This window comes from Carya illinoinensis, chromosome 7, assembly GCF_018687715.1.
Source record: "Carya illinoinensis cultivar Pawnee chromosome 7, C.illinoinensisPawnee_v1, whole genome shotgun sequence".
Taxonomy (NCBI): domain Eukaryota; kingdom Viridiplantae; phylum Streptophyta; class Magnoliopsida; order Fagales; family Juglandaceae; genus Carya; species Carya illinoinensis.
In genome coordinates, this window is record NC_056758.1 from 43,675,488 (window position 1) to 43,687,889 (window position 12,402).

The window sequence follows — 12,402 nt, forward strand, 5'->3', positions numbered from 1 at the left end:
GTAGTTTTGGACTTATAATTAGTTTTATAATTTTTATAGATATTATAATTTTAACATTTATATAAAATTATGTTAAATTTAATCAAGTTAAAAAGATTAATTTCAGGCCTATTTAACCTATTTATATAAATAGTTTAAAATGAGTTATATTGTGTCGTATTAACCTATTTTGTAATATTTTCTTAATTTATTTGTTTATTTATAAAAAAAACATATTTCGTAATATTTATTAATGGGTCAAAACGGGTTGACACGATACGACCCGTTATGTTAATGGATCGTATTAGGGTTTGAGATTTTGACATGATAAGCTTAACGGGTCGGGTTAGGGTTGACCTATATGACCCGTTAACACGATTTGACACGATACGAACACGACCCGTTAACATGATTTGACACCCCTACTACTTGCCTAAGTTACCACTACCTTTTGCATGAGTATCAATGGCTGACATACAAATATCTATGGATGATAAGATTTAGATGAATAGTAAAATTTCTGTGTGTTTTACATTTAGAACACCCAGAAAAGCAGACAGCTACTGTTTATAACCACTTCAAAATGGGATTATCACTCTTGTTATTATAAGTCTCGTATCCAAACAAAAATTAACATGTAACCGTACACCACATCACGACCAAAAGAATAAAAACCAGCAAACAAAAAATACAAATTGTATGAAGGCGTGTTCAAACGCATTTACAGCAAATGATATTAGAATTTCGAGGTTCTTTACAGATTCAAACACCAACATTTTCTAGCTACATTCAAGATCCAGCACAGAAACTAAGCTTAGGATACATCTCTATGCTAGAAGCTGATAATATGTAATACACAATTAGCAGCAGCCTGATGAGTTTGTTTACATCTCTATCTTTAAACAGTACAACGTTATGATTTCCTATCACTATGAATCACTACATTTTTTGTAGCACCCCATCCTCCACTTTTGTAGGAAACCAAACCCTAGCACCAAGCTAAGGAAGGGTGCTTACGCAGAGCTGCTATAAGAGCAACCCCCTTGACTCGCCAAGAAACGGACAACGACAGTGGTAATGTTATCTGCACTACCTCTTTGATATGCTTCCTTCATCAGCTTCTTTGCTGCCTGTTCTGGCTCCTCAATTGGCATAACCATTGCAACAGCCTCCTGATAAAGTGGGAAGAATCAGAGTTCAAAGGTTGGGATTACCCACACATCTGATTAACTCAAAAGTCACCCTCGTTCAAAACAAGTAGCCAGACTTTCCACAACTAACCACATATGAAAATGCGCGAATACCATCCATCAGGGCTAAATGAGGTAGAGAGCAACGAAAATAATTTTCAAGTTCTGATGATATAACATCCACTCTTGGTCTTAGCAACACACGGGCATCATTGATGCATGAAAGAAACAAAAAGAATTCCAGAGTTGGAAAGCGTGGCAAACCTCATTTGTGACAACATCCCACAGGCCATCGCTAGCAAGAATAAGAAACTCAAGGGAGCTGTCAATCTTTTCCTCCTGCAAGTTCCATAATGTTCTCAGCGTTTAATGATTCTCACAAACTTAAAAATTGGAGGCATGGGAGACAAATTTTCCGGCAGTATACCCGACCACATTCATCAATTACAAGAACCCCTCTCTTAGATAGGGGCTTACAATAATCGGCAAATGGCATTCCTCTAGCAGAAAGGAATGATGATGCAGCAGGCATAACAACATTGGCAGCTTCATTACTCTCCACCCCCCCGCCCTTTCTCTCTCTCTCTCTCCCTCTCCCTCCCCTCTTGACCTTTAGTTTTCATTTAAAACATTTGCTATGTTGAAAAACTAAATCACTTCACTTAAAATTACATAAGCGTTAAAAGTCAACTTTAAGAATGACACCTGAATTTCTGGATCAGCAACAACGTATTGCTTCAAGAGCCTATCACCAAATGCACGAGAAACAGCAAGAACTCCTCCAACTCTCCAAGTTCCTGATGATATATTTATTAGCCACCAAAAACAAACCAATCCACCAGATCACTAGAGAGCCTGAAGAATAATTTACACCACACACCATTCAAATGGCATAATTTGATTTGTAAGATTCAAATTTTAAAATTTATCTTCCAAATTAAATTATGCCATGTGGATGGTGTGTGGTGTAAAAGCCTTCAAATAGAATTATTCAAAGAATAAAATGCAATGACCTTACCAGCCCACATGACAAATCCTCCTGCATCCTCAATCCGTTGCCGCTCATCAGTTTGGTCCGGCTTGTGATCCCGAGAAACAGCAATAGCTGCGGGAAATAAAAATATGATAAGCCAATGACATAACAAGAAAGCAGAACAGGAAGCAGATAATTTATCAACAGAATTCTCTCACATGAGAAAGAAACAAACTTGAAAATATACCAGCCAATCATTAAGCAGCCCAAGATGATCTGTTCTAACCCAAAACCTTTCATCAAAACTCTTGCATGTTCAAAATGACGTATGAATGATAAAGGACTTCATAATAGAACCAAACATAGATGATATATTCCCTCATTTGAAATTATGCACAGCAGAAAGGCATAGTTTTGAATGGATGGTAAGGAAATAACATAACTAGAAAATCCTAGCTACAGGAAAAAATCCTTTGTTGCACTACTGTAGGATTTTTTTTTAAAATTTTTTTATAGGTAATCAAGAAATTGTATTCATAGAAATAGGCAAAGCCCAGGTACACAGATAGTATACATGAGAGCCCTATTGTAGGAAATAATTGAGTCACAAGGGAAATTAGAAACCAATATTCAAGCAAACACCTATAAATTATACCTAGTGCCATGTAAAAAGAAAAGAGATAAATGATGAGGAAAAAACATGAGAGATGGAGATTGGATCCATCCGAATTGCACTTAACATTTAACACACAACTACCCAATTGAAAATTATTGAAAAATAGATATGACAGAGCTATGTAAAGGATAAAAGGCATGAAAAAATTATTACTCCATTGAACAACAATACAGTAAACACAGCAGCTAAGTATAAATGTAAAAAAATCCATTAACACCACACAAAAAAAAGAGCACAGGAAGATTTGGATGACCAACTCTATATACATACAACTATTGGCATCACCATCATACTACTCAAGACTTTGAAAGGGAACCATTTCATTATTGGAGAGAGAGAGAGAGAGAGAGAGAGAGAGAGAGAGACCATTTCGATATAACCGGGGGAACACTAGTTTCCATCAGATGATGAATGCAATTTCATGTGTTAAAAAAGTTTGGCAAGTGCAGAACATCTCCAAACTCCAAAGCCTTCATAATAATGAATGAGTGCCAAAAATGGAAATGCAATCTCTTTAAATGGATCCCAAAAAAGAAAAAAAAAATCAAATGTGATTTATGGTAAAAAAACAACATCAAATCAACAACTTGAGTAAGGGGGTGCATGAAACAATGACTAAAAGTGGAAAGATAGTCATCTTAACATCAAGAATTTTGAATTTGTCTTCATAAAACGGATATGTCAAATCCCTACCAAAGTTGAATAGATATGAAAATACTTATGAACCTTACCATTACCACCCCTACATATTACTGCTCTTGAATCCCCAACATTCGCAACAAGCAAACGGTCACCTACAAGGATAGCAGTGGAAGCAGTCGATCCAGCATCTCTGTTTTGGCTATTTTCCGATTTCAGAAACTCTGAGTCAGTATGGTTGTATGCATCGGCTGTACAGAGAAAATAATGAGAAAAACATGGAAGTAGAATATAGCAAATTTCAGAACATTAAAAAAGCCATTATAATAGTACAAAAATAAGGAGTGACAGACCTATGGCTGATTTAGTATCAGAAATAAACTTTGGATGCCTGATCAAATTGCTAAAGAGGTTTTGCTTGACATATTCAGCAGCTCGGGCACCACCATGACCTGAACAAACATAAAGGAGAGATTTGAATTGCCATCAATGTTTGGTATTCAAAAGGAAAGAAAAATAAGGTAAATTAATGTAAAAAATAGAAAGTAGGAAACAACACATGGATTTAACCATTTAAGAAGTTCTGGAAAAGTGACATTAACTTCATTAACAATGTCAACAATGATTACCACAAAATAATTTCTTGTCCAAAAAAGAAAATAAATCATACAATTAAAAAAAATGAAGAAAGTACGTTCACAAAGAGGTACACATATTATCTCTAAAACACAACGCTCTCATATGAAATCCTCTTTAAGCTAATAAATCAATATGACTGGGTTAAGCCAAGTCATGCCCATGACAAGTGACAAACAAAAGTCGCTGTAGTTCCACTGTCCCTGACGTTTCTGCTGAAATTATGAGAGAGAGAGAGAGAGAGAGAGAGAGAGAGAGAGAGAGAGAGATACCATCAAAAACTCCAAACAGGCCAACTATCTCCCCTTCAACACCATCAATTCGTGTCTCATAAAAATCTTCCATTGAAGACCTTTTTCCTGGAGAGCTTGCATATCCATAGCTGAACTTTCCATTCTGACTGTTGCAACATATATACTTTCAGTATTAAAAGCATCCCATACAATTTCAAGGTCGTGAGAGAGAGAGAGTGATGATTCACATTAAATTTGGTCCCAAAACTATTTGGTTGAAATCTTAACCCATTATAAATAACTAACTCCAAGATAAAAGTCAACAAATTCTATATCACCAACTCCTCTGTTAATTGACAAATTGAAAATCACTGAAAAAACATAAGATGTGCACATACATGGAATTATATAAACCATACATATGGCCGAGTTCACTAGGTCAACAACCAATAAAAAAGTTATGACTTCAACAAGGTGATATCTGTGCCCAACAAGACAAACTACGATTCAACCATTCACTAAGAACAAGGAGGATAACTAACTTGGTTCCCTGGCAGCATTGTCTCATTAGCGCAAACCAAATACGACAAAATGTGATATTTGTACAAACTTCTTTGACAATGCAAGTGCAAAAAGACAGACACAACTTGAATTAAATGCAGCACAATGCATTTCAGGGGGTATACCTAATAATAGGTATGCAAAAATGAATGACTAATGTGTGTGCACAAGCATAAAAGGATACAAGGCCTTTTGGATGTGCACACATGCAACTATCAGAATCGTGTAATGTTCCGAACAAATATAAGGTGTAATAACTCAGTTCTGAACCATCATTATCAACACCTTATTTTCCTCCACTTCATTTCCTTATGAACTAATTGAAAGTAATATTGTGATCCATTTTCCCATTGGACTGAGATATATTATAAAATTCAGCATTTGAAGAAAAACCCCGATCATCAAAGAATCTAGTGTAACCTCCACCACCACGATTGCTGCCATCTCTCCGTACTCCCCCCTCGTGCCTGCATGCATGCGACACTTTTTCACTCCGGCGCCTCTCGCCGGAGTTGACTCCCTTCCCTACCATCTTTCCTTCCACTCCCTCCCCCTTCCCTCTCCTCTCTCCCCTCCCCCTATCTTTTTAATCCCTCGAGATGGAGAGCTTTAGGCAATTCAAGGTGGAGTCCAAAACTTTTGTTTTCTCAAAAGTGGGTTTTGACTGCTTTCGTATCCTGGAGAAAAATAGGCGTATGGCTCTTTATCTTTTAATCAATAAGGCGGCGGCGTCTTGGGTGGTGAAAATGGTGGAGGAAGCCACCGTGACTAAGTGGCGTCAGAATTTCTTTAGAAAAATGAGGGCCGGTAATGGGGTGCTCACCCTTCATCTCCTAAGCAACACTAGGGGCTGCTACCTTCATCTGGAAGAGTTCAGTAATGGCAGCAGAAGAGGATCTCTGATCATCCCTGAAGGAGTCAACAGTTGTGGATGGGAGGGATTTGCGTACAACCTCAAAAAGGTGGCTGAGCGTGCGACGGTGCCTTCTGCGGATACATATCGGGTTGGGGTGTCTGGTTTCAGGCCCTCGGTTTCTTACGCCGCGGCCTTGTCTGGTGCAGCGGCAGAGTGCAGCTCTGCCGTGAAGTTGACAGATGACAAACCGTATTCCTACCCAGCGGATTTGGAGGAGTCTTCTGACAGAGGCATAAAGCTAGGAGAAATAGAGGGGGTGTTCTGGGATATTAAAGCCAAACTTTCCGGTGTCCTACAAGAAGTTGCCTTTCTGATGAATAAAGTGGATATAGGTCTGAGCATGGCGATGGGACGGGGTAAGGGGATTGCGTCTGCCACACTCCCGTTAGCCGCTGCAGATTTTACTAATATAGGGGTGAAGGTCTCGGTCAACACTGAAAAGAGAGAGCCTCGGCCAAACGGGCCTTTGGCTGAACACGGGCTCAATGGGCCCCCAAGCCTGATAAGGGTTAAAAGCCCTCAGCTGCAGCCCACTTTCCCCATCCTTTCAGATAACCCTCAGCGGGCTCTCCCACGGGCATCGAGCCCACAACCTCGGGCCTCAAGCCCAAGGCCTTTGGCCCTGCCACAATCCGGTTCTCCCACCCGGGTTGGGCAGGCGACCCGACAACCCGCCAACCTAGCTTGCGGGTCTCTTTCATCTCGGCCACAAGCCTATCCCGCAGGCACGAGCAGCTGTCTCCAGCCGTCGCGTTCGCCGACAACCCTTCCGGCGTCACAGACCTCGCCGTTTGGCTCCGGCGATCCTTCCGGCACCGACGAAGCGCGGTCTAAGGGCACGACGGCGGCCGTTTCGCCCCAAGCAGTGCCGTTAGGAGAGGAAAACGACGTCACCATCGTTCCTCTTGCTTCCGAGAATCTGATGCCGGCACAGACAACTCCGACTGGGCCTTCGGAACCCCTGGGCTGCCATCTTCTCTCCCGGTTTGAAGCCCACTCCTTTCCAGCTATTTGCGCAGCCCCCTCTCTGTTGGAAACGTCCGAGCACTTTTCAAGGGTCCTCTGCACCGTTGAGGAAGAAGTAGAGGAAGAGTCTGGTTCCGATATAGAGGTAGAAGAGGAGGCTTTTTCAGGGACAGATCTTTTGGTGCCCTTCTCTGATATGGAGAATGAAGGGAAGGACAAGGGGAACCAGGGGGAGGATTTCAGTCCAATTTGTACCCTGCCACCAGCATTGCCGTGGTCAGATCCTCAAACAGATTGGGTGTTGAAGAAGGTAGAAGACATTCGCCACTGTGCGGGGATTTCTTGCATTGGTTTTGAGGACCAGCTGACAGCTCTCTTCACAGCCATCGCAGCAGAACAATCCCACACCCTCCGATCCGCCAGCAAAAAAGAAAGGGAATTAAAGAGACTATCATGCACCTTAAACTATGGTCGAGAAGGAAGCACTAGTAGGGAAAGGTTGACAGATAGGGTGAATTTAGGTGATCCATGAAGCCCAAGATCCTTTCATGAAATGTTCGGGGTTTAAACAACCCGAATAAACGTCTTAGAGTGAAGAACTTAATCCGGGATTGGAAGGCTGACATCATTTGTTTACAGGAGACCAAATTGAAGCATGTTGACCGGAGCATCATTAGAAGTTTATGGAGCTGTGTCTATGCGGGATGGGTTAGCCTGCCCTCAAAGGGCGCATCAGGGGGCATTATTGTGATGTGGGATAAGAGAGTCGTTGAGTTGGTGGAAGAATCCATTGGTGAGTTCGTGGTCGCATGTTCCTTCAAGTCTTTGGAGGACGGGTTCGGGTGGGGCTTTGCAGGCATTTATGGTCTGAACAATGACAGCCACAGGAAACTCCTTTGGGACGAGATTGCTGGTTTGTGCAGTTGGTGGGAGGGCCCTTGGTGCATTGGAGGTGATTTTAACACCACTCGGTTCTCAAGTGAAAGGTCGGGGGACTCAAACACAGGATCAGCCATGGCTGATTTTTCAGCCCTTATATTCGAGCTGGACTTGCTTGACCTTCCCCTAGGGGGTGGCGACTATACTTGGTCTAATGGGAGGGCATGGTCTCGCCTGGATAGATTTATTGTCTCTCCATCGTGGGAGACACATTTCCCCACCCTTTGTCAGGAACGCCTTCCCAGGCTCTGCTCAGATCACCTCCCACTCATGCTGGACTGTGGGGGTCTACATGAGGGACGTAAATACTTCAAATTCGAGAATATGTGGTTGAAGACGGAGGGTTTTTTGGACAAAATCAGATCTTGGTGGTGGTCCTACCAGATTCTGGGCACCCCCAGTTTTGTATTAGCCGGAAAACTTAAAACCTTAAAAAATGATTTGAAAACATGGAACATGGAAACTTTCGGGAACCTAAATGACCAAAGATGCACTCTTTTTCAGGAACTGCAGTGCTTCGAGGATAAAGAGACGACTTGGGCCCTTACAGCTGATGAGAAAGAAAGGAAAACGGTGGTAATAGCTGAATTGGAAAAAATCACGCTGTTGGAGGAGATATCTTGGAGACAAAAATCACGGGCCCTTTGGCTAAAAGAAGGGGACAAGTGTACCAAATTCTTCCATCGTGTCACTAATTCTCATCGACGAACCAACGCCATTGAGGTCCTACACTCCAACGGGAGGATTATCTCTAACAGGACAGCCATCAAGGAACACATTGTCCTTTTTTACGACCAGTTGCTTAAAGAGCAACACTCTTGGCGGCCTAAGGTAGATGGGTTGTCACTCGACTCTATCGATGCAGCAAGTGCAACGTGGCTAGAAAGATCGTTCAAAGAAGAGGAAGTGCTTACGGTCCTAAAAGGGATGGTAAAAGACAAGGCCCCGGGCCCCGATGGTTTCCCTATGGCTTTCTTTCAAGCTAGCTGGGATATCGTCAAAGAGGATATTATGAAGGTATTTCTCGAATTTCACTCTTTTTTGAAATTTGAGAAAAGCCTCAACGCCACCTTTATTGCTCTTATCCCAAAAAGGGTAAACTCGGTAGAGGTGCAGGATTTTCGTCCCATTAGTTTGGTGGGCGGGGTCTACAAACTCATTTCCAAGGTCTTAGCCCAGAGGATGAGCACAGTCATGGGGGAGATCATATCGAAGTCCCAAAACGCCTTTGTGAAAGGAAGGCAGATTCTTGATTCCGTTCTTATTGCTAACGAATGCCTGGAAAGTCGGGTTAAAGCCGGTACTCCAGGTATCCTATGCAAGTTGGATATGGAGAAAGCTTTTGATCATGTAAACTGGGATTTCTTGTTACACGTACTTGGCAGGTACGGTTTTGGGAACAGGTGGTGCCAATGGATGAAACATTGTATCACAACCGTCAGATTTTCTGTTTTGGTGAATGGCACTCCAGAAGGCTTCTTCAATAGCTCCCGGGGTCTACGACAAGGGGACCCTTTATCACCTCTTCTTTTCATCCTAGTAATGGAGGTCTTAAGCAAAATGTTGAATAGAATGGTGGAGGGTGATTACATCTCGGGTTTCTCAGTGGGCAGCCCCACCCATGGTAACATTTCAATTTCTCATCTTCTTTTTGCTGACGACACTTTGATCTTTTGCGAGCCAGTTCCGGATCAGATTCGCTCCCTAAGGGCCATTTTGCTTTGTTTCGAAGCCGTCTCGGGACTCAAGGTCAATCTTGCAAAATCGGAAATGGTACAAGTTGGAGAGGTTGATAATCTAAGTGCTTTGGCGGACTTTCTGGGCTGCAAGGTGTCATCCTTGCCCATGAAATATCTTGGTCTCCCTCTGGGGGCCTCTTATAAATCCAAGACTATGTGGGATGGGGTGGTCGAGAAAATTGAACGTAAACTTGCGGGTTGGAAGCGACTCTACCTATCCAAAGGGGGTAGAGTCACTCTTATTAAGAACACTCTATCTAATCTCCCCACATATTTTCTCTCCCTATTCCCCTTGCCTGCAAGCGTGGCGCACAAATTGGAGAAGATCTTTCGCGACTTCCTATGGGGTAGCTCGGAGGACGTCAAAAAATTCCACTTGATCAAATGGGAAAAAGTATGCACACCCTTGGCTAATGGAGGTTTGGGGCTCCGCAGTTTGAGAATTCTCAACAAGGCTCTTCTCGGTAAATGGCTGTGGAGATACCACAGGGAACAAAACGCTCTCTGGAGGGAAGTTATCGACAGCAAATATGGAAGCCTGCGGGGGGGTTGGTGTTCCAACGCAGTAAGAGGGGCCTATGGAGTAGGTTTGTGGAAGTTCATACGCAACGGTTGGGAAGCCTTTTTTGTTAACTGCAGAATGGTGGTAGGAAGGGACAACCAAGTTAGCTTCTGGCATGACACTTGGTGCGGCGAGCTTGCTTTGAAGCTCACTTTTCCATCCCTATACAGAATCGCGTCTGATAAAGAGGCCACAGTTGCTGACAATTTGGACAACAACTCAACCTTCACTCATTGGTCAGTCAGATTCACCCGAGATGCACAAGACTGGGAATTGGGAGACTTTACTGATTTTTACAGCGCACTACAAGCGTCGAATTTACGTGCTGATGGTGAAGATCACATGCTTTGGTCACTCACAGGAAATAAGCGTTTCTCAATACTTTCCTTTAACAAGGCACTCTCGGCACACCCCTACACTGCTTTCCCTTGGAAGTGTATTTGGAAGACTAAGGCCCCCTTAAAAGTGGCATTCTTCGTATGGCTAGCATCTCATGAGAGTATTTTGACTATTGATAAACTGAGAAGCCGTGGCCTCTACCTAACGAATTGGTGCTATATGTGCAAACATAACGGTGAGACAGCGGATCATCTACTCCTTCACTGCGAAGTAGTTACAGTTTTATGGGATGACATATTCGCAAGACTGGGCTTGGCATGGGTAATGCCTCGAAAGGTGATTGATCTGTTGGCTTGTTGGAGAGGAGTCCGGGGCAAAGGGCAGGTTGCAGATATTTGGAAAATGGTGCCTCTTTGCCTAATGTGGTGCACCTGGAATGAAAGGAATAGTCGCTGTTTCGAGGATAAGGAGCGTTCACCGGAAGGCCTTAGGGATTTCTTTTACCATACTTTAGTTTTGTGGGCTTCCTCTATTGTACTAAATGGCACTTCTTTTACTGAACTTTATGCTGCCCTTCGCAGCTCTTAGCCTTTAGCAAGGCTCTTTGTATACCCCCTGTGTACTCGGGCCTTGCCCTTTTCTTGTTCTAATATATCTTCTTTTACTTATCAAAAAAAAATCAAAGAATCTATATAATGAGAGGTCTTCTCGTAAGCATATGACGCATTAAATGTCAATATTCATAACTAAATCACTTGGGATTGAAATAAGCAGGAACAATATTCATAATAGTAAATACACGATAATTAACTAATAATTACTTGATAAACAAAAGGAATACATGATGCAAATAATTGCACTAATAAATACAGTTAAAGTTCGTGAACGTATAACATAGTTTTAGGTAAATAAAACGCATTGCATATATTATACTCATCAAATACAAACGAAGGTTAAGGAAAAGCATACAAAAGAATAAAGCGGAACACAAAACAGCTACAATTTATAAATCGAAGCAAGAATTTGCTCATAAAAAGATTTTAAACCTGAGGCCCCCGCCGCTTACGGGCGCATCTTCGGCATGAACCTGGGTTGAAGCTGAGAGCACTGAATTGAGATAGCCCATATTATGGCGTGAATTGTTTTGGGAATTTCCGAACGAAAAACAAGAGTGAGAATTTGGTGAATGATTGTAGAAGGGGGGTTGTGGACAGGAAAGGAAATTAGCTATTTTTGCACGCAGATGGAGTTGAACGATGGCAAAATTAGAGGGATCATTTGGAAAGTTGAGAAATTTTCAACTTTAAGCTGCATGTAAACAAGAAAAAGTAAAAAACAGAGAAAGAGAGGAATTAATATAAAATGGATCTCAAAAATTGAATAGCGTGTGCGAGATTATTACGAGATTTTAAAATATAGAGAGAGAGTGGAAACGTTGAGAAAGACAGGAAGTACCTGAAGGAGGGAAGAGGAATGAGACGGCGTCAGAGAGAGGGAGAGTCCTGTTTGGGGTTGATGATAGTTGCCAACAAACAAACAAAAAAAAAATGAAAATGAGAAAATGAAAAAAATGAAAAGAAAAAAAAGGTAGAGAAATGAGGTGGTGGGTTGGGATTTGTTTGTTGAATTATTAATTTTGAGGGTATAGTAAATTGAGGGGCCAAACGCCAATTAAGGATAAGAGTGTGAGACTATAAATAAAAATCGGAGGTTTCAAAAATTAAGACCCAGTCCCGACTATAAATTCAACCCACACGTGTCCTCACCACCACCATCCACCCTTTCTTATTTCTTTCATAAAAAAAATTAAAATAAGTGAGATGTGTGAAGTGTGAAGATGATAAAAAATTTTTCCTTCTTTCATTATCCCACACGTGGCATACATGCACTATCTACGTGTCCATATAGCCTCTAATGGCCCTCTATAATCTTCAAAGGTTTTGGTAATATTTCAGATTTATATGTTGACTTTTTCTGAATTATTATCTCTTGTTTTTTTGTTAATATATTTTTAGCGTCGTAGGGAAAGCAAAAGAAATGGGAAAATATATCTA

General features: G+C 41.7%; 1 protein-coding gene across 3 annotated transcripts; it reads right to left on the minus strand.

Moving 5' to 3' along the window:
* Positions 1 to 674: 674 nt before the first annotated feature.
* LOC122315720 (probable protein phosphatase 2C 59) lies at positions 675 to 11,984 on the minus strand. Of its 3 annotated transcripts, none has more exons than XM_043131827.1 (9): positions 11,804 to 11,977; positions 11,395 to 11,656; positions 4,366 to 4,493; positions 3,811 to 3,909; positions 3,550 to 3,708; positions 2,188 to 2,274; positions 1,875 to 1,966; positions 1,434 to 1,508; positions 675 to 1,151 (listed from the first exon to the last, which is right to left on the minus strand). In XM_043131827.1, the coding sequence occupies exons 2-9, from the start codon at positions 11,472 to 11,474 to the stop codon at positions 993 to 995; spliced, it is 879 nt and encodes a 292-aa protein (XP_042987761.1). In that variant the 5' UTR covers positions 11,475 to 11,656; positions 11,804 to 11,977; the 3' UTR covers positions 675 to 992. The 3 variants fall into 3 exon arrangements, with proteins under 3 accessions (XP_042987761.1, XP_042987762.1, XP_042987763.1); XM_043131828.1 differs by lacking the exon at positions 11,804 to 11,977 and adding an exon at positions 11,751 to 11,767; XM_043131829.1 differs by lacking the exon at positions 1,434 to 1,508 and having other exon boundaries at positions 11,804 to 11,984.
* Positions 11,985 to 12,402: the final 418 nt, after the last annotated feature.

Bases quoted from the DNA above. Each gene is read 5' to 3' on its own strand.
- LOC122315720 (XM_043131827.1), bottom strand. From the start codon at position 11,474: ATGGGCTATCTCAATTCAGTGCTCTCAGCTTCAACCCAGGTTCATGCC. The intron at 1,509-1,874 runs GTGTCATTCTTA...TGGAACTTGCAG, and splicing joins TTGCTGATCCAGAAATTCAG to GAGGAAAAGATTGACAGCTC. The intron at 1,152-1,433 runs GTTTGCCACGCT...CCACTTTATCAG, and splicing joins GGGATGTTGTCACAAATGAG to GAGGCTGTTGCAATGGTTAT.